Genomic DNA, 20,577 nt, shown 5'->3' with positions numbered 1-20,577 from the left:
CTTCAAATGTAGAGTGATGTCTTTGTTCCCTCTCTCATGGCTGACTCAAGGGACTTCTGTGCTCGGGGTGGACTTGTTGTTAATTAACCACAGAGCTGTCTGATTGAAGTGTGTGTGTATATGAATGTGCACACAAAGTGGTAGCTATAGAAGAAGTGAAGGGGCTTCCTACATCTGCCCTTCATTGAAGCTAATTCTCATTTGGAAATGCCACAACATACAATCAGATCAGTATATTCTAATGCAAATATTGGTTGTATTTCTCTCTGTCAATCACCTAGTCACCATTTTGTTCCCTGTGTGTTGCAGAAGAGCTACAAGAGACTTAAAATGCATTTTCTATACAGATCTGACTGAGGCAGCAGCTGTGGCTCAGCAGCCATGCAGTAAAACACTGGGACCTCCAGATTTGCTGTATTTGTGAGGCTGTATGTGTCTGTAAGCCAAATATTTTTACATGGGTGCATGATTTTGTTTGTGCACACATCAGTGCATAAATAAAGACTCGGAATTCATAAAAAGCTTAATTTGATAGTTGTGATTATAAACAGCTCTTTTGTGGCTCATGGCTATCTGATAATAGTCTCATAATCACACTGAATTGCGCTTTCATCTCACTTCATTATTCATGTTCATGTTGCCATTTTTTGTTTGGCGAAGGGACGGTTGTTTTGTTCGAGCCCTTCGGCAGCGACTGGCATGTCTGTCCTGTCAAGGTTTATTTAAGCGTTATAATTTCTGTAGGTTTAATTACAACACCCCGTATAGCTGCAATGATCTGGTCTATACTTGTCGTCATGTTTTGTGGTAACTGTTTGGTTTTTTTTGTTCGGGATCAGGTACCAGTACATAATATTCACATTCTTAATCAAACCAACAAATTGTCTCAGTTATTTTTCAACAGTGTAAACAGTCGTCAGGGAGAACAACACCACACCGACTTGAAACGCTGAAAAAATAAGCAACTTGGGCAGCGATTCACTGGTGTGGAACCAAACTAATCTGATGACAAAATGTCTGTCTACTCACTCGTTAATGTTTGATATCAGATCACATGTTGGATTAAACACCAGTGTAAATGAGCCTGATATATTGAACACAGTGCGTGTGTCTGTCTCTCTCTGTTTCACAGTGCATGTGAAGGCAGGGACGTGTGAGGTGATAGCAGCCCATCGCTGCTGCAACAAGAACAAGATCGAGGAGAGATCTCAGACTGTCAAATGTTCCTGCTTCCCTGGACAGGTTGCTGGCACCACCCGGGCCATGCCCTCCTGTGTTGATGGTATGTATCACTGTTTGTACACATTTTAATATTGATAATAATACATTTTATTTATAGAGCGCTTTTCATGGTACTCAGAAACACTTTACATTAGTTAAAAAGGATCATAAAATAGACTGCAACAAAATACAACATCATTCACACATTAAAAGCCGTTTTGAAAAGATTAGTTTTGATGACGGGGTTGAATTGGGAGAGGTCAGTGCAGTCTCACATGTGTTTGGGGAGAAAGTTCCAGAGGGAGGGGGTGGCTATGGAGAAGCGGTGGTGGAGTCAGGAGGTTGGCATCAGAGGAGCAGAGATTTTGGGAAGGAGTGTGGCGGTGGAGCAGCTCAGTGAGGTAGGAGGGGGGCTGGTTATGGAGGGCTTTGTAAGTGAGGAGAAGGACTTTGAATTGGATGCGTTGTGGGACAGGGAGCCAGTGGAGGTTCTGGAGGATGGGGGTGATGTGATCACGGGAGTGGGAAGCTGGCAGCAGAGTTCTGGATGTACTGGAGTTTGTACCATAAAGAATGCTGTTACAGCAGTCAATTCTGGATGTGATGAAGGCATGGATGAGGGTTTAAGCAGCAGTGGGAGAGACTGATAGGCAGTGATGAGCTATGGTTTTACTGTCTAAATATGCCTTTTATGGTTTTTAATGTTTTCATGATGATTATAGTTTTTCTGTGTTTGTTAGCATTAGCTCAGGCAGAGCACTAAAGTTGAGCTGACAGTACCCGATTGGTGCCAACTAGGGGTGTAAAGATTAACCGCTATGGACTGTGAAACCAATACAAGAGTCAGAGATTTGGTTATGTCGATAGAGAACTCCAGATCCAACCCAAATACTGCATGAAATTCTGAAAAAATGGGTCTTTCTCGGCACTCTGTGCCTGTCGCCTCTGTGTGAAAGTGTCTCATTGTGTGCCATAGGGGTAATGGTGATCATTTTCAGTCACTCCTGAAAGCCTTTGTCTTGTAAACTTAAAAGAAATAGCTACATGAAGAATGAAAAATTGGAGCTAGAAAGAGACTTTCAAACCCTCTCTCACCTCACAAATATATTTGCATCATTTTTTGCATTGGCTTGTGAACTTTGTATCTTAGTATGTTTCAGATTGTTCAAGAGGAAAACATACACACCCCAAATGCTTACTGCTTCATTCATGCTTCGACCCCTGTCTAAGTCTTTAGCTGTCTGGCTACCAGCTGTCAAGTAACATCAAATTATATTCATATAGGAGTACAACATGGCCATTATAACCCAATTATGGATGGATGACAGCATTCACACTGCAACTATCATGACAACAACAGCAGCAAACTGAATTGTTGAGGTTGTGATTTGATGAAGGATAGAAACACTAGCCCCTTGTACACCGCCTCTTCAAGTGGGAATTTTACAGCGTTATGCGGCTTTGCCAGTCTGTATGGAAGGTATAATTGCGGGACGGGGGGACAGCGTTGTCTCGCCTTTAAGCCAGCAGTAGAGGTAGTAACTGCCCTGAAGTGATGTCTTTGTAAAAGGGACAGCTGGCAGGACAGGACCATGGATGGGACGGGTGTGAGGTTTTGATGGCGTATAATGTGTGTGATCCTCTGCCAGGAGATTTAAAAAGCAGTTGATAGCAGTTAGCAGCTAACTCAAAAACGAAGAATAGCGACTGAAAATGTCTGTAAATTGGGAAAACAATGAGGTCCGGGAGCTCCTTTCTCTTCAAATAGAGGGTGAGATCAGCCACCATATAACAGCGCAGTAAATGATTGTTGTTGCCATGTCATGCCATTGTTTTATGTTTATAAAGCACTGCTGACGTGTACGTTATATGTCACACTCAAGGCCGATGCTGTTGTGTTACCTGTCACACCTGTCATGTCTCTTTTTCTTTTGCGATGCCAACAGTTATCTAGGGCTGTCCCGAATACCATTTTTTAACATTCAGACCTTCGGCAGAATTTATTTGGGGGGGGGGGGTCATCCTGGAACCGTTGAAACAAGTTGTAGGAAGCCCCTGCAAGTAATTGGTTGCTGGCAGACAGCAAGGTGACAGCCTCAGACAGATGCGCTCAAGCGTGCTGTGCGCACAAGCTCTGTTGGTAGGATAGGCCTACTACATTTTCACATTTTTAACAATGCAATTTAAAAGTTTTGATTTTTATTGATAATCTACATTTACCAACAACAAAAAGACTACATTTAGCACCAAAACATTTGTTAAAAAAAAGTAAATAAAAAAAAAGAATACTGAATACCAAATTTTCATAACAAATACCTACCCATAGAAACGAATATCTGAATATTTGGGTACAGCCCTACAGTTATCTAAAACCACAAAATGTAGCAGCATAATGCCACAATTTGATTCTGTGTAAAAATGCAAAGGTGGCAAAATGAAGGGACTTTGTAGCAAACTTTTAGCACAATCCCCGTGTAAAAAGGGCTGCTGACAGTCAGTGACAATCCATCTGAATTTACAGGGCGTCACTTTCAACAGGCCGATGATATTATCACTGAGGTTAAAAAAACACACTCCTGTTTGATAAAAAAAGTAGTCATTAGATGCTAGACGCTATCAAGAAGGGTAATTATGTTTCATTATTATTATAAACAGAGACAAAGAGATGATTATGAATAGCTACCGCATCCTGGTAGGCTACCTAGCAATACCTCAGGGAGCCTAATGAACCCCTTGTGGATGTCACAGTAGTGACTGCCCATTTCTTTAAGCTGTCGACACTGCTGGAGTGTGCAGAGCGAGCTTGGTGCCACTATTTACATTATATTATCGTTAATAAGTGTGGATGCTCACGTAGTTATTGCTATAGTTATCGATCTTTGTGTGGCAGCCCGTTACTCTCTTGATATGCTCCCTCCATCACCAGCCTTTTACTCATGTACTTTATTTTTGGGTATTCCTGATTTAACTAAGATCTAATTTACATGTATGTGTTTGTTGGGGAGCTTAGTGGTTGGTTCTGCCAACCACTCAGTTTTTTGAGAGCCTGTAAAAATCTAACAGTTTAAGCACTTACTATGAATGGTCCATTCCCTCACACAATGTCTCTGACTGAAATATAATTTATACTCTGGCCAATCCTGCCGCAGTAATCCTTACCAATGTGACACTCCTTGGTCCTGTATGAAATACTCCATTATATTATCCTACATACATCCATTTTAAACGTGTTCTGGTGTGTGCTACTCCCCTCTGACCATTTTTATAAAATTGATATACTTTATGACTGAGGTTAATTCTGATTTTACAGTAGACACAGATGTCAATACTATCTTGGCAGTATTTTTGTGCACCGGGAGCCAAAAATACTGCAGGTGTCCTTGTAGTCACTGCACAGAAATGCAAGGAACAGAATAAGACAAACTGAAACCTTACTCCCACTGTCCCTGCTTTCCTGTCCAACAGTGTTTCCTGCTTTGTCAATTATATTTTTTGATGAATTCAGAAGAATAGCAAGGATGATGGATGGCACAAGGTTACATTGCTCACACAAGCAATTCAAAAATAATGAAATGCCTACTCCAGCTATTACCCAGATAAACAGTAAAGGTAAAAGAAGCAGACATCTGAAGTATTCTGAACGGCAGAAGTAATCTGTGCTTCACAACCAAGCAAATAACTCCAATGACACATAAAAATTGAACAAATTCTTCTTAACTGAGAGGGAGAATAGGGAAAATCTCTCTATGAGGAATAATTCAGGTGTTCCTGCTATTATATTGAGCACTTCAGTCAATGTTATGTGAACATAAAAGTACTCCCAACATGAATCATTATAGCAAATATTATAATCTGCAGAAAGTGTTATCTTTCTGGAGCTGCTTTGTTGACAGTGAATGAAAGGTTGATTCTGCAGACCCAAATGTTTATCTGGGCTTTTACACATAAATGAGCTTTGTTTCGCAGTAGTGCTGACAATTCTAGGCAACAAAATGTACCCATATACCCGGAAAATCCCCCTGGCTACTGTTCCTCTGTCCACAAAATCAGTATCCTGCACCCCCTGCAGCTATGACGAGTGGCACTTGATGAAATCACAGACTGCAGTCTCCGCGGCTCTGTTGTTTCTTGCCTGTGGAGTTCATGTAAAAACCCAAATCTATAAACAGGTAAATAAAGTGAACAAGTGAAGAAGTTCACCTCAAACTACACTGATGTTTAGAATTCACAGATTAATTACTTAAAGCACAGCACATTTAACCGACCAGGTGAACAAACACAGTAACAGTATGTGTGAGCACTGCTGCTTTTCAAACATTAACAACAAATTTGACTCTAATCTTTTGTTTGTGGGGTTTTCATGTATTTATTTAGCATGTATTATTATCAGCGGTGGAATAAATATTCAGATAATTTACTGAAGTAAAAGTAGTGACACCACACTAAAGAAACACTTGAATACAAATCAAAGTCCTGTATTAAAAATTCAACTTAAGAACAAAAGCATTATCAACAAAATGTACTTAAGTTATCAAAGGTTAAAGTGTGCGTTACATCAATCTGCAGTGGACCATTATATTAATAGACCATTATTATTGATGCATTACCATGTTTACAGTACTTTAATGTTAAAGCTGATTGAGGTGGAGCTAATTTTAAATGTTTTATATACTTAAAGGGATAGTGCACCCAAAAATGAAAATTCAGCCATTATCTACTCACCCATATGCCGAGGGAGGCTCAGTGATCCAAGTGTGCTGAAGCCCCGACATAAAAAGTTGATTGGAAAAATGTCTTTTGAACTCTGTTTTTAGCCTCATTGTAGCCAGTAGCTCAAACTGCCTCTCTGTAGACCGCGCTCACGCATGTGCGCTTGCGCGAGACCATGAGACATGGGCACCACCTTCATGTGTGTTCACATGCTTTCGCTGGTCTCACACGCAATGAGGCTGCAATCTGCTGCTGCTTCGATCAGGTATTTTGTTTGTTTTATTGTGTGACTTAAGCATTTAAAAAGGTTAGTAAAAATTCACTTAAGTCACAGAATAACACAAACAAACTTACGGATGGAGGCAGCGGTTGACTTGGCTCCCGTGTTCAGCGAGCTAAAATTATTGTTTTTGTCAGTGGAGTCTGGTGGCTTTGATGGATGGGGGACTGAAGCTATTTAATGTCTGATGGAAAGGTGAAGTGGTGACAATGGTTTAAATATAGCCTACACTTAAACTGTCATTGATTTTCTTAGGTGGCTTAAATCTGTTTTGCTGCTGCCCCCATCCACAGCAGTACATTGCTAAGCTTTTGTGTCAGTACTCCTGTTTGTCCTTCAAACTAGGGGCGCATTGACTGTCATTTACTATAGGTAATACACTGACTATGGATAAGTACTGTATCAATCAATCAATCATTTATTTGTCACATGTTATTACACAACTCCAGTGAAATGTGATTCTGTAGTCTTTTTTTATGCCTTCCAACATCTTCATACAACCACGCCTCAATAAAATCCAACTATCCCTTGACTTACAATACAGTACTTCAGTAAAGGTGCTCAGTTACATTCCACTTCTGATTATTATTAGTAGTAGTATTAGGGAATAATTTCTGACAAAACAGCACTTTAATACACTGTAAGAGCTCATGACTCTCTCAACTTGGAAAGGGTTAATTAACCATAACACTCTTAAATTGCTTGCGGGCATGACATCAGTATTGAGCAGACACATATTCTGACAGACCACATCATGACGACTTGATGAAAGTCTGCCTCAGCTTTGTATACTGGAACTCTTCTGCTCAAAGTGGCTCCTATCTGCAACATCTGATGACTACGAAATGCTTTGAAAATTCCTCAGACAAAACGGCAAAGTTGGTCTGTTAAAGAAAAGTATCTCGCAAAGCGTCACTAATCCCCTGGGAATTATGTCACTGAATACCAGCTGTGTTTTAAGTGAGTATTTAATTACTAAGTTGGACTGACAGTTACTGAAATACTTGCATGCTAAACATGTGCTGTGATTACATAGAGTGACACATGAAGAAAGGGTATTCCTGAAAACATTCTTCATGTATTCACACATTCAGTCCATTACTGCGGGGAGTGTTCTTTTGTTGCCTTTTTCTTTGTGATGATATTTAATCATCCTCTTGTTCTTGATGTGTCTGGTCTTCCTAAGCCTTTTCTCTCCTTTGTGTTTGCTGAAGGCACTTCATCAGTTCATTTTTATCTGATTCGACGTGTTGTGAACAAATCTACTCCAAATCCTCAAAGATCACAACATATCCCAGCTGTCTCACGCATATCTCGCCTCCAGTTTTGTCCTATTTCCACCCCTACATGAATTGAAAATGTAAACGATCTCTTATGTACTGATTAAATTCACATGACTCTAGTGCCCATGCATACAGCAATAATCTGCATTTAAAATACTCTCTAAAGAGAACATAACTCATTTTCTTCCTTTTTTCTTATCACTGAAAGGTTGTCAAATTATTTTGTCCAGAGGAAAAAAATTCTAATTCATGTTCCCCTGAAGGTTAACAGTAGTGGCACATGCGGGAAACATCATAAGAATTATGCAGATGTTGACGTGTAACAACATTAAGTATTCAGAATTATATGGTAAAGTGTCAAATATGTTAAAACTCATATTTTTTTGTGCTCTAGGAAGCATTTTTGATTTCTAAAATGACTGTTCTAATGCATTTTTTTGGATAAGTGGATTATATTTGTTATCAAACAACAGGAAATTTTACACTTGGAAATTTAGTTAAAGAATAAATGTGTTAAAGATAACCACAGATAAGCTCTGACATTAGTGTTATCTATAAATATGAAGAGATGAAAGATATTTCAGTCTAGTGTTTTTAAAAATGAGTTTGAGAAAATGAGGCTGAAGGAGAACAGATGATTATTTATATCGCTCTCGTAAATTTCTGTATGCATTAGGGTAAATTATTATATTTTGCAAAAAAAAAAAAAAAAAGAAAATTAGAAGGATGGTGTTTATTTAAAATATGTTTTGTATCTATAATGATCTGTAAATCAATGAACTTTATAAAAGGTAAACCAGACACAATGCCAGACACCAGCCTGAATAAGGAAAGATAGCTGAAAATGCTTGGTGAATGAAGCCTGGTGCAGTCGAGCAGAGTTATGTGAGGTGTATTCATTTTGACGGAGTTGAATTGATGCTCCCACTGGTCTGCACCTTGCTATGTGTGCATCCTCAAATTTACATAGCATTTACGGTTTGTGTCAGGATCATGCTGAGGCTGAATCTATAGTTATACCAGGTACTCTATCAGGAAGTGTGTTTACATCCAGTGTTGGGAAGCAGTGAACCACATGTTATTAAACTGGTAGTTTAACTACATATTGCAGGAGCCTGATGGTAGTTCAACTACACTCACATTTGCAGAGTAATTCAAGCAGTGGAATTCCCTTTTTGCCATTTTTTGTGTAGTTAACTACTGAAACTACAAACAATTTTGAGCTATCAAAGAAAATTAGTTTACTCTTGCTTATCTACTGTAATTGAAGCCCCTCTGACCACAATGGGTTGATTATTGCTATTTAGTAGTGGTAGTCGCATGCTATTTTAGGAGTTATCCGGCTACTCCTACTTAATCCTACTTGGTGCAACACCTCTAGTGTGTTGCAACAACTCTAGTTTCTGAAGGCTGATGTCTGATTGATGTACATCGTATACAAAACTAAACATTAGAGGTGTGCCATATCATCTTGTTCACGATAATACCGGTAAAATGTTTTAATATCACTTGAAAAATTCATATCTTGATATTGGCAATATTTCTAGTTGTCGACATTGATGTCATTCTGGTACCCACGGCAACAACAAGCATGGCTGAAAGCAGAATTATTAGCAATTCTGTGGTGGGTACAAAAAGAGGAGCAGCTTCAGTAGTGTGGAATAAACTGTGGCGTCCTGAGTTTTATGAACAGCCCCGGACTCCTCAGACTCTTTTAGTGACTCAGAGAGAACTCATTCAGCAGCTCCTCTGGCAGAAGCACAGCGTCTCTCCCTCTCCTCTCTTGTCGAGCGCACACAAGTCTGTGTCGTTTTGTCATGAACCCTTGGTAATGTAAACCTATGTTCCGCCTGTGGCTCGACAAAAAACGACATACATGTGAATGTGTGATAGTTGTGGTACCATAACAGCCTGTCACAGGTGATGATTGGAGGAGAAATGGCAGAGCATAAAGGTCCAGGTGGGAAAACATCATTTAGGACTTTACTAAAAGAAGGAAATCGCCTGTTGATTTATATATATGTTTTTGGGAGCTGTTTAAATGTAAAATATTTCTATTTTGTTGAACTATTAATATTGTATACAGAATCTGAATCTCATTCTGAGTTACTGTTGTTTACAAACTAAAGAAATCATTTTAAGAGATGATATTTGTTTAGTTTTTACTGAATATGTGAAGCAAACTGTAAAACTACATCACTTATTTTGTTTGTCTATGTTCTTAAATTAATAATATTTTTCTTTGCTAATTTGTCATATTTTCAAGAATATCATTATCGCAAAAATACCCTCAAATATCGAGATATTATTTTAGGGCCAAATCTCCCAACCCTACTGACATTCCTCACACTTTCTCATGAATAGTGTTTTTTTTTTTTTTTTTTTTGTTCTGTTCATGTATGAGCCACTGGACACTTTTTGCAATGAACTCAATTAAGTGGCATGTTTTGCTAGCATATGATTTTTTTGTATTCAAACTACTTTTTCTGAAGTAGTTTTAGTTAACCAAACTAGATATCTTCCAGGTAGCTTTGCTGTAGTTTAACCTCTTCCTGTGTAAAGAAATTGGTTGCTTGCAAGGCTATGCTTTCAAAGAGGTTTCCCCAACACTGTTTGCATCTACCCGGTGTCCACCATTTATGCATAAAGAAACCTGGTGGAAATGCTTGAAAATTTGCCAAATAAAAGTTGAAATACTGCGCAAAAGTTCCTAAGCTTTGCTGAGGCGGAAAAGTTTGTGTATCAATAAAAGCAAAATGCTACATTGTGCAGTGGAAACAGACTTGGTGAATAAATCATGATGTATATGAAGCATGTGACTTAAACACCAGCTGAAGCTTCACCCAAGAGACGGAAAGTGTAACATGAGAACAGAAATGCTATATGTCCTCCAGGTTTTCCACATCGTTTCCATTTGTTTGAGGTTCGACTTTTAATTACATCATCCCATCGCACCCTTTTCTCCTGCAATGGTTTCATGGCACCCAGCTGAGACCTGCTACCAACTGTTTATCTCGATGAGCCCAGCTCCTAATATTCCCATGACGGCAGTGGATGGAAACGCACATTAATTCACATTTTCTTTTGGCATTTCTCTAAAAATTTCTTTCAAATTTGGATGGAAAGTTGTTTTGGGAAAGCTTGGTGTCGAAATTCACAAATGCGGGGTCTGGAAACACATCAAAGCACTGAACGAACACACACCCACAAACACTGAGTCACGTCTTTGCCAAACTAAATATCTGCCACCTTCCCCTCTCTCTTACCCCCAGCCTCCATTGTAGCCCAGAAGTGGTGGTGTCAGATGCAGCCGTGCATGGATGGCGAGGAGTGTAAGGTTCTCCCAGACCTCACAGGATGGAGCTGCAGCACAGGCAACAAAGTCAAGACCACAAAGGTTGGTATTCACCCAGTATCTCTCGATTTGCCTCTTTCTCTCTCATCCCTGTTACACATACATGCATGCACACACGGTCAGACCCACCACCGAGTGACCCACTTCCACCTCCGTCGTGTCCTCTCTCTTTCTCCTTTCTTTCATATTTATCGTCATCCCCTGCTCTTTTCTCCTTTTCCCTCCATATCTCTCTTTTCTCACCCAATTTCTCTCTCTCTTTACTTTCTCCTCCCGCCCATCTTGGATCTAACATCAAACAGTCTCTGAAGAAAAACAAGGCCAACAGGAACAAGGCAAACACACACACACACACACGGAGAGAGAGAGAGAACATCACAATTCCCTTCACTCCCACTTGCCCTGCTTCCCTGCGTCTGACTGGCATGCCATCTGACTCGATGCAAAAACAACTCACCACAGTGGATACACTAGAGTGGTAATTGTCCTCGGATAGTTTTTACGCTCCCGTTCGCCCATAATACAGTATGTGCGGTTTGTGAATGTGTGTGTCTTCCTTCCTGTATTCCCTCAATCTCTTCATGTGTGTCTGCAGGCATGAATGTACATTATATATCTTTCTGCCGAGCCCCCAGCCGTGGCACCTGTTGGGGTTCTCTTCAGTGACTCGACCTGAGCAGACTCTTAGCTGTCTGTCATAGGAGGGGATTTGTGTGAGACTCACCTCTTGTCACTGTATGCTTCTGTTTCTAACCTCCATCCTTCTCTCTGCCTTCTCATCTTCCATTATTCATGGCTGGGTGCAGACCTTTGTTTTCTGCCTAAATAATTGATTGAAGGCGTGGTCAGAGGAGGGAGAGTGCATCTCCTTGGGTAGAAGAGAGGGATAAGTAAAGCTTAAGACACACGTGGGCCCCCCTGTCTCTCTTTCCCACTCTCTCTGTCTCTAAAACACTCGGAGACTGTCTCCTATACACCTGGCTGATTAAGAATTCCTTCCCTACTTTTTCCACTGCTCACCTCTCACCTAGCAAAGTGGATCTCGCCTCCTCAAGTTACACTCTTCCCTTCTCAAAAGCCCCTCCTCTTACTCTCACCCTGAAATATTTTTCTGCTGCGCGGGCCTGAGTTTAAATGTGTGTTAGGCTGTTCATGAGTGCTACTGAACTTTCTAAGTTCGCTGCTCGCATCACAGTGAGATAAAAAGACAAAGAGATGGAAACAGAAAACGACAGAGTGGTCTTGGAGTATGTAACCGGGCATAATTGAAAAGAGAGGCACACGGGGGTCGATCAGATATGAAGATGATGTAATTTCTGAATATGTGAGTGCCGTTTAGAAGTTGATTCATATATCTGATCGCATGCGTTTAGCTTTATCAACCCCAAAGAGCGCATTTATAATTTCCTGAACGAGTTCAAAGCGAACCGGTCTCAGCCAAGCATCATTTTATCATTGACTCTGTCGTAGTTTGAAAGTGCACAAATATTTGCTGTCTCTCGCATTCAGGTCTTTGATCAATGATCTGTGTGAGTCTGTGTGTGTGACTGTTGTGTGTGTGTGTGTGTGTACACTATGTGAGCGTGTTCGCTGATGTGTTTGCCCGATGATGAAAAGAGTGATTTTTTTTTCTCCTCTGGTGTGGTACGTTGAGGTCAAGATGCGCAGGCATCCAGATCAATAGCATCGAACGTTCTCTTATAGTCCCATTAAGACCCGCTCGTGAATTGAAATTGACGACGGAGTGAGAGAGAGCGAGGATGAGAGAGAGGCAGAAGGGAAGAAGGAGGCAGGGGGAGATGGATGAGAAAGAAAAAAATAACTAAGTGGAAAGTGGAGAGGAAAAGCTGAAGGCAGAGGTGATAGGTAGATAAAAGAATAAAGAAAACACTTGAAAACAAGAATATTGGAGCCGCTCAGCTGACACGGAGCTTATGCTTGTGTCTGGGTGCACAGAGCAGGCAAGAACACAAAAGAGGGTTTGGCACTCTCCATCCTTCCCTCCATCCATCCCTGGCTGGGAGCAGAGGAAAGGAGGAAAGGAGGAGGGCAGAGGGAGGAGAGAGGGAGGGGATGGAAGACAGCTCGATCAATGCCAAATAATATCATATGGATGAGCAGACAGACACGGCCGGGCTGCCAAGCCACTGAGCTGTCATACACTGCAAGGCAAGTGTGTATGCATTTGCGTAGATACACACACAGCTATATACACACATTAACAAACAAATGACAAGGTGTCAGCGGCACACGTATGTTTCACTTCCTATATAAAAAAGCTTATATCAACACTAAACCGATGTGGCAGTCTCCGAGCAGCATCAACCTCTGCAGGCAACATAATCTAAAAGCACTTTTCTCTTTGATAGAAACAACACGGGGTGAATCAAGACTGAAGCTGCTATGACCGGTCAATTAATCGATTAGTCAACCAAATGAAAATTAATTCCCAACTATTTTTAGTTTAGGGATTCTCCAAGCAAAAATGTCAAACATTTGCTGGTTCCAGCTTCTTAAATGTGAGAATTGCTGCTTGTCTTTGTCATTTATTATAGCAAATAATAATAAGCAAACATCGCGACCACAATGCTGTAAAGCCATGTTCGGCGTGAAGATGTTCTGTAGTGTCATTTAGCCACGTAAACACGTACATGCTTCAAAATTCAAGAGTGTTTTTTTTTTAACTGACATACCTTATGTAACAGAGCAAAACTTTTGGGCTGAAAAATGAAGCCAATGCGGAAGTGCCAGAAACTGCAGTTTCTCAAATGGCCACTTGAGGCTGGCTCAATCGTTTATACTATTCACCAGTTTACATTTTATTAAGGCTTTAAGTTCCACATAATACTGCACTGAATTTAAGATCTTACCCCTCACCTTTAAGGCCATCCACAACCTAGCCTCTCTGTACCTCTCCCAATTCTTGCACATCCACACTCTCACCCACACTCTCAGGTCTTCCTCTTTCACCCACCTCACTATCCTGCCAGCCTGCTCGAATACCATGGGGTCTAGAGGCTTCAGCTGCTCTGCCCCTCGCCTCTGGATCTCCCTCCCACTGGACATCATAGCATGAACTCTCTCCGCTTTCAAATCCCATCTCAAAACTCACCTCTTTCAAACAGCCCGTTCAGTACGACTCCCATCCATCTAGCCACACACATCCACTATTTACATAGAATTTTATTCACTGTAAACTTCTTTTGCAGATTTTTTTTCCCCGTTACTTTATTCCTTATCTCTCTGACTTTTTAATCAGCTGTTAATTTCTCTATCTTTGCCTGTAAGATGAACTTGAGTGTCGTATGTGCCGCATGGAGTGACAGGCTGTCTGCGGGGTGTCACCAAGGTCCTTGAGCCAGATCCCAACAGCTCCACCCTCTCTTCCAAATATATTCACTTCTGGCTGCCAAAAATCAAGATGGCAACTGCCAAGATGCTTAACTTGGGGCTTTAAAACGGGTATCCACAAACCAATGAGTGATGTCATGGTGGCTATGTCTTTTATTTTTACAGTCCATGTGTTACCACAGACCTTATTTCAGGCATTTAACCAAACTCCCATTCAAAAACCCACTGACTTCAAGACAAGGTAACTGGAAGTGCAAAAATGCTAACTCATTCCCGGGTTTTAGGACTCATTCCTGCACCACTGTTTGCTGTAGGAGTGAAGGGGATATCTGCCTTGTGGCCATCTGAGCATCACTAGTGTAGACAGTTAAAGCTTGTGTAATAGGCAATAGAAAAAGTGGCACTCAGGGGCCTAAAAAGGCCCATAGAAGTGACACTTGAGCACTGCTTATGTCTAAATTGAGATCTAACTACCTAAATCCGCTTTCTAATTGGGCACAGAAACTGCCACCTACAGGCATATTTAAACAGGCAAGGGGATGAACACCTAAAGGGACTTTGAAGCACCTTAAAGCGTAGCAGCCACAGAGATGCAGCAGTGCGCGTGTATAGTGAACTGGCGTGACAACAAACGCCTGCAGACTCTTTGATCAGGCACAGGAGTAGATGCCTGAAGGCAATGGGATTGGGCCCAGGAAGGGTGGCCTGGAGCCATTGAGAGCAGATACAGTAGAACAGTTTCAGCTGCCAGCTTGGAGGAAATGCTCCTCTGAGCTCTCTCAGTGATGGCTGGCCTTCACACTTTGTTAGCTGGCACCTGGGTCGCACAAAAGACCAAGTCCCTCAAGAGGAAATGCAGGGGGGGGGCAGCGTGTGCTGGGGCTAAACCACTGGGAAACACAATGAGAAAAAGAAGGCATGCAGGAAAACAGAAGAATAGTCTTGGGGAGTCTGGTCTATTACATGCCCAAGCACTGGCAGTTATACAGCAATTTGTGTCTGTTTGGTCGTTGGCTGGCTGAAAATGTCTCCTAATAGCCTGAAATACTGAAATAAACCAAAAGTGAGTGCATGAGCAAAGAAAATGGAAAGATGGATGGACGAGATAAAGAGACCATGTGATTAGAGCAGCCATCTCGACAAACAGACGAAATGACATGGCAGTGGGCCAGGCGCCGAGAGTGAGGCATTGTGGGCCGATTGCCATAATTCAAGCTGTGTCTTGTTTAGTCTCTTGCCAGGAGAGACAGAGACCGTGCTAGCCTCGTTGTCGGTGCTCCACCAACAAGAATCACTTCCCATTATTTCCAAATAGCGGAGCGCGCAGCACGGCACTGCATCATTTCAAACCCTCAGTTGACATGTTCTGCCAGAATTGGCTTCGCGCTGTGTTCTGTGACCTTTTACTGTTTCAGGCTACATCCTAACTTTCTTCAGAGACTTTTTTTCTAGTGACCCACTTTCTTTTCTCCTTTTTTCAGGTGACCCGATAGTCCTGCCCGTCTGAAGAAGAGCAGGAATGGCGGTGGAGTTACTTACACAGCACAATGGACCTATCAGTGGTGAGGGAATGCACTCAGACGGACTTCTATGAGGAACCAGTAATTGTTTCATTTTTTCTGAGGATATCCAAGATGTGGAGGCTGAGGAGACAGGACTCCAACACCGTCTTCCATCACCTTAAACACAACTGAGTGTCCTTGGTCCTTTACCGCAGAGGACTGCATCACCCACAATCCTTTACTGTTACTACAAACTACAAAAGAAAGTGAACTATGACCTAAACAGCACTTGATTAGACAACGAAAAAAATGACTTTCTTTACAGCAATCTGTATCCTTCATCTCTCTTCTATGGCTTAGTTGTGTTCTATACACATACTGGGGATAAAGGCGATCTGGATTTTAGACAGCTACCCTGCATTACGAACATCACTACAAAAAAAAGTTGGAGGGAGGGTGGAATGGATCCCAGAACGGCTGTCTCATGTAGTCGGGAAGACACATTTAAATTTAACTGTGCCACACATGACACACTTGATGCTGTCAAAATGTTTCTCAGATCTGAAACGGAAACCTTTTCTTTTTTCAGATTTCACCTCCGTAAGAATATTTTACCTTGAATAGTTTGTGGCTTACCACATGCCATTTTTTAAAATGGGGAGACGGTTTGTCAGTCTTCTTCTTTCTTTTGTTTTTTGACAAAGGACAAAATCCTTTCAGGGGTGAGGTTAGACTAATACCAAGTAGATGTTACGGTATATTGAAACATGTAAACGTGTAAAACAAAAAAAAAAACAAAAACAAAAAAAAAAGTCCATGGAATCAACGGGGCTAAAAATACAATGACGCTCTAATGGTTTTAATATCTGTGTTTTTAAACGCCTGTTAACCGCTATTGAGTACATGTGTCAGTATTATATGAAATGAATAAAACCTTTCAAAAGAAAAGATAGATCTCTGTTTTCTTTCTGAAGGATTCGACCGAATTGAACGGTAGGGTCCAAAGAACTGTACTGTTTGACTATGGATGCCCGCAGCTGTAAGCATTATTGATAACATCAGTGTGAATTAATTTCCAAGGAACCTTAAAGCGACAGGAAACTAAAAATCATGAATTTGTAAGTACTGATGTTATTGTGTTGGCTCCGAGAAATGTCATCAATAACTGGTAACTGCTTTCCTGTTATTTTTCAAATTAAATCTTATCGTCTTTATTTCCTGCTTTGAACAAACAGCTCTGAGCACTGTCAACGGTTATTGGAGCAGACAGATAAAGCTCCGAGTATGGAATACTGTTCTTTTTTTTTTGCCATTTGCTGACCTCTGTGGAGTCAACAGTGGAGGGTCTATTACAGGAGAGGCTGGAGTTTTCACCACAGAATTCCCAAGCAGGTGAGGAAGGAAATGGACATTTGTATGCAGCACATTTCAGCCAGGACCCAGAAAACAGACTGGGCTGGTAAACAAGATTTAGTGCCGAATGTTGTGGCTCTATATTTGGCATTTTGTGGAGCTCAATCAACATGTGAGTTTTATAAAGATTGATTTTGAGTTGGTAATAATACTACATTTATTAACAACACACATTGTAGTGTTACAGCTGAAGCTTTGGGCTGAAATGTTGATGTTAAACAGCTGTTGGCATCACCCAAAGTCATGTTTTACTTGCCCATATACAATTTATTTATTATCAGTTACCAAATAACAACAAAGACCAAAGTTAGTTATCATGAAAAACAACCCTGTTCTATTCACCTTGCTGTCAGTCTTGTGGCAAAATGTGCAATATAAGCTTGGAGATTCGCCCATATCCTCCACAGCCACCCAACTAAACTTTTGTTTCCAGCATAACTGAAAAGCCCAGTCAGTACTGCGCATGTGCAACTCTTAACAGGATGAGAGGAAAGCAAGATAGTTACTGCTTAACTACTTTTCTCATCAGCTCCAGAAAATATGAGTTTAATCGTTTTTTACCATTTGCCTGATCAGGCAAGACAGGTGCTACTATCCTGACGTGGCATTTTACAAGGCCTGCATCCCTAATAGTCGACCAAAGGGTAGTCGACCAGAAAGGTCAGTAGTCAACAAGATTTCATCGCTTATTCGGTCATTTCGGTCGCTTAGGAAAAAAGGGGTGAAACTCTATTAGGAGCTGCGCCTTGTCAAAATAAATCAAAACCTTAATTTGAAAGGACAGACACAGGAAGAGGCCACGCTCAGCCACCATGAGGAGTCATGTTACAAACCAATCACAGCCGACAGATATCTTTCCCTTCTTCTGTAAATATTGAGTTTGTGATCAATAAGGAAAAGTTGATCATGTTAGTGCAGGGCTACACAGAGCTTTACATCTGTCCCACAGACGATAGGCCTACACACTTATAAACAGCACCTGGAAGAAGATCAGCTCTGCACTCAGGATTTCAGGTAAATAGGCGATACCTTGCGAACCTCAGACGCAACGTGCCGCCACGCTCTTGAAAGCTGGCACAGTAAAGGCACAAGAGTAATGCTATTAAAGACACGGCATGTGTACAGCCCCTAATTTCCAGGGCTGGTACCTGCGGTTATTCCACAGGCTAGTTAATAACATGTCGGGCAGGAAATCCAAAGTGTGGGATCATTTTGAGAAGGTGAAAGAAGAACCCAAGGTGATATGTAAACTCATCTTCACTGGTCGACTACAAACATGACGTATCATCTGAAACATGGAAATAGCTACATTAGGCTGACCAAATGTCCTCTTTTGCCCAGACATGTGCACTTTTGACATCCTGTCCGGGGCATCCAGGGGGTGTTTATAAATTGATGACAATGTCCAGTTTTCCTTGTGTGTGTGTTAGAGTGCGGCACAGTCCGCATATTTCTGTCCGAACCCGTCCGAACCCGACAGTCATTCTGTTTTATTATGTCTGAAACCGAACCGAGCCCGACATTATTTAATGACTAAAGCACTGAGTTTGTGTCACACGGTTGTTATGGTTACAGGCTTTTTAACAGGCCGGGCGTGCGCTGTGGGTGCTCTGCGGAGAGGGAGACCTCTGTGTTTGAGACGGGAGCGGGCGGCGGGAGGTCCGAGGCTTCCAGCGAGGGGAGAGATAGAAACAAACAGCCAATGTGTATGTGTTCTGTTCAGGTGTTGTCACGTAAATAACAGTCCCCAAGCAATAAACAGGACAGACAATAGGATTTTATTTATGTTTACACTACATTTTCACTGAAAGCTGACCGAATCCGACCCGAGCCCGAATACAATTTATACATTTTTGACGGAACCCGGCCGACCCGTCAGGACCCTCTAGTGTGTGAATGTGTCCCCTATCTATAGGGGGCCTATCTGAATTTCTGTCTTTGAGAAATATTATTTTGTAATATAACTGAATATTATATCCATACATATAAACTTTAAATATATCAAAATTATAAGGCATCTTTGAGTAAACTGCGAGTATCATTTAAGTAGGCTATCTCGTGACCGGGCCGAGTGTCCTCTTTTTTGGAAATTAAAATATGGTCACCCTAAGCTACATGCCCATTAGCCACTTAGCACAATCATTACTGCTTTGCCGACAGCATCATTAACAGGCAGCTCGCTCAGTGTGTGACGTGCACTTGTAGATAAAATATAGGCCTATATTGATGAAGGTTTATTAGTACGGTTTTGTATTTCTCTGTAATGTAGCACAGTGTTAACAATGTTACTGATACTATTCTCTCTCACACCTTCAACTCAAACCATTGTGTTGGCCCGCCCAAAATATATAATTTAATGATTAAATTAATATTGTCAACATGTGGGCGACTAGTCGACTTATGGCCCTAAGTGACTATTTGTCGACGAGGAAAATTCTTAGTCGGGGTCAGCCCTACATTTTACTTGCTCCAGGCAATCAGGTAGTCGTTTGTGTTGAGCTCTTCATAAGCTGATCTGATCAGGTAAAGCAGAGTCCTTCCACTATAGAAGTCCAAATCTTGGTCACAATCCTGTAATAAACAAATTTTAGGAAATCTGACATCATGCCAGCCGTAACTGATATTATGACAGCCTTAAAAATCCAGCATTGCTGAGTTTCTCATTTAAAGGTTGAGGAAAAAAAGACCATGCTTCTTGTAGCTTTAAAAGGGGAATAAGACAACCACATGGGCTCTGCACCTTGGTCACATTACATCAAATAAATATGCTTCCTTGTCAGAGCACATCTCCTCACGTCAACTTCAACTGGGCCGAGTAGCTGTGCACTGAAACCCGATGCCAATGCTGAGATCGTACCAGCTCTCAGTCACTGACAACAGTACAATGGATCAACATCAGATGATCACAGGAACATGACTAGTGCCTACCCTGTAGTACTGAGTCAAATACACGATGTACTGTACCTCCAATCAGGTTATGTGTACATATGGTATATTTATCCTGACCACATTTGCCAATTTCCTCTCCCTACTGTCTGTAAGTCATCAAGTTTGACAAGCAAATGAGAATTTCTACTCAGTCACAACCCAGGAGAGACAAGCACTGTCATTAACTGTTACAGTAAGACGAGGTTTATGCGGGTTTAAATATAGAAGCATTCAAAGACGGTACAGTATGATGTGGAAAAGCTGAATCAAAACAGCAGGGCGTAGTGTACTGTAAGCATCTAACTGCCAGTGATAGATGTTGATGCTGAGTGGCAGGATGCCTCTGTTGTAAACCCGATGACGAAGGAGATGAAACAAGAGGGCTCAGTCTGAGAAAGTTGCAAACAAAATGTTGGGTTTGAAGCTGCGGACGTCTATCTCTTCTCTCCATGACACACACTATCTGTGTTGTGTTGCATTAAAGCTGCCTTTCTCTAAAACGCTTTTCTGATTTGGCTAATCTCCCAGTGGATC

General features: G+C 41.3%; 1 protein-coding gene across 1 annotated transcript in view; it reads left to right on the top strand.

The window, feature by feature from the left end:
- Nucleotides 1-16,602, top strand: part of LOC125891514 (chemokine-like protein TAFA-2) — a 126,901-nt gene extending 110,299 nt beyond the window's left edge. The window contains exons 3-5 of the mRNA XM_049580863.1: nt 1,133-1,282; nt 10,767-10,891; nt 15,682-16,602. Coding sequence (XP_049436820.1) covers nt 1,133-1,282; nt 10,767-10,891; nt 15,682-15,693 — 287 coding nt within the window. The 3' untranslated portion in view covers nt 15,694-16,602. The remainder of the gene's footprint in view (nt 1-1,132; nt 1,283-10,766; nt 10,892-15,681) is intronic.
- Nucleotides 16,603-20,577: the final 3,975 nt, after the last annotated feature.

This window comes from Epinephelus fuscoguttatus, linkage group LG7 (assembly GCF_011397635.1).
Source record: "Epinephelus fuscoguttatus linkage group LG7, E.fuscoguttatus.final_Chr_v1".
NCBI classification, from domain to species: Eukaryota; Metazoa; Chordata; class Actinopteri; order Perciformes; family Serranidae; genus Epinephelus; species Epinephelus fuscoguttatus.
The sequence above is the reverse complement of the archived record's forward strand: the minus strand, read 5'-3'. Positions and strand labels throughout refer to the sequence as shown.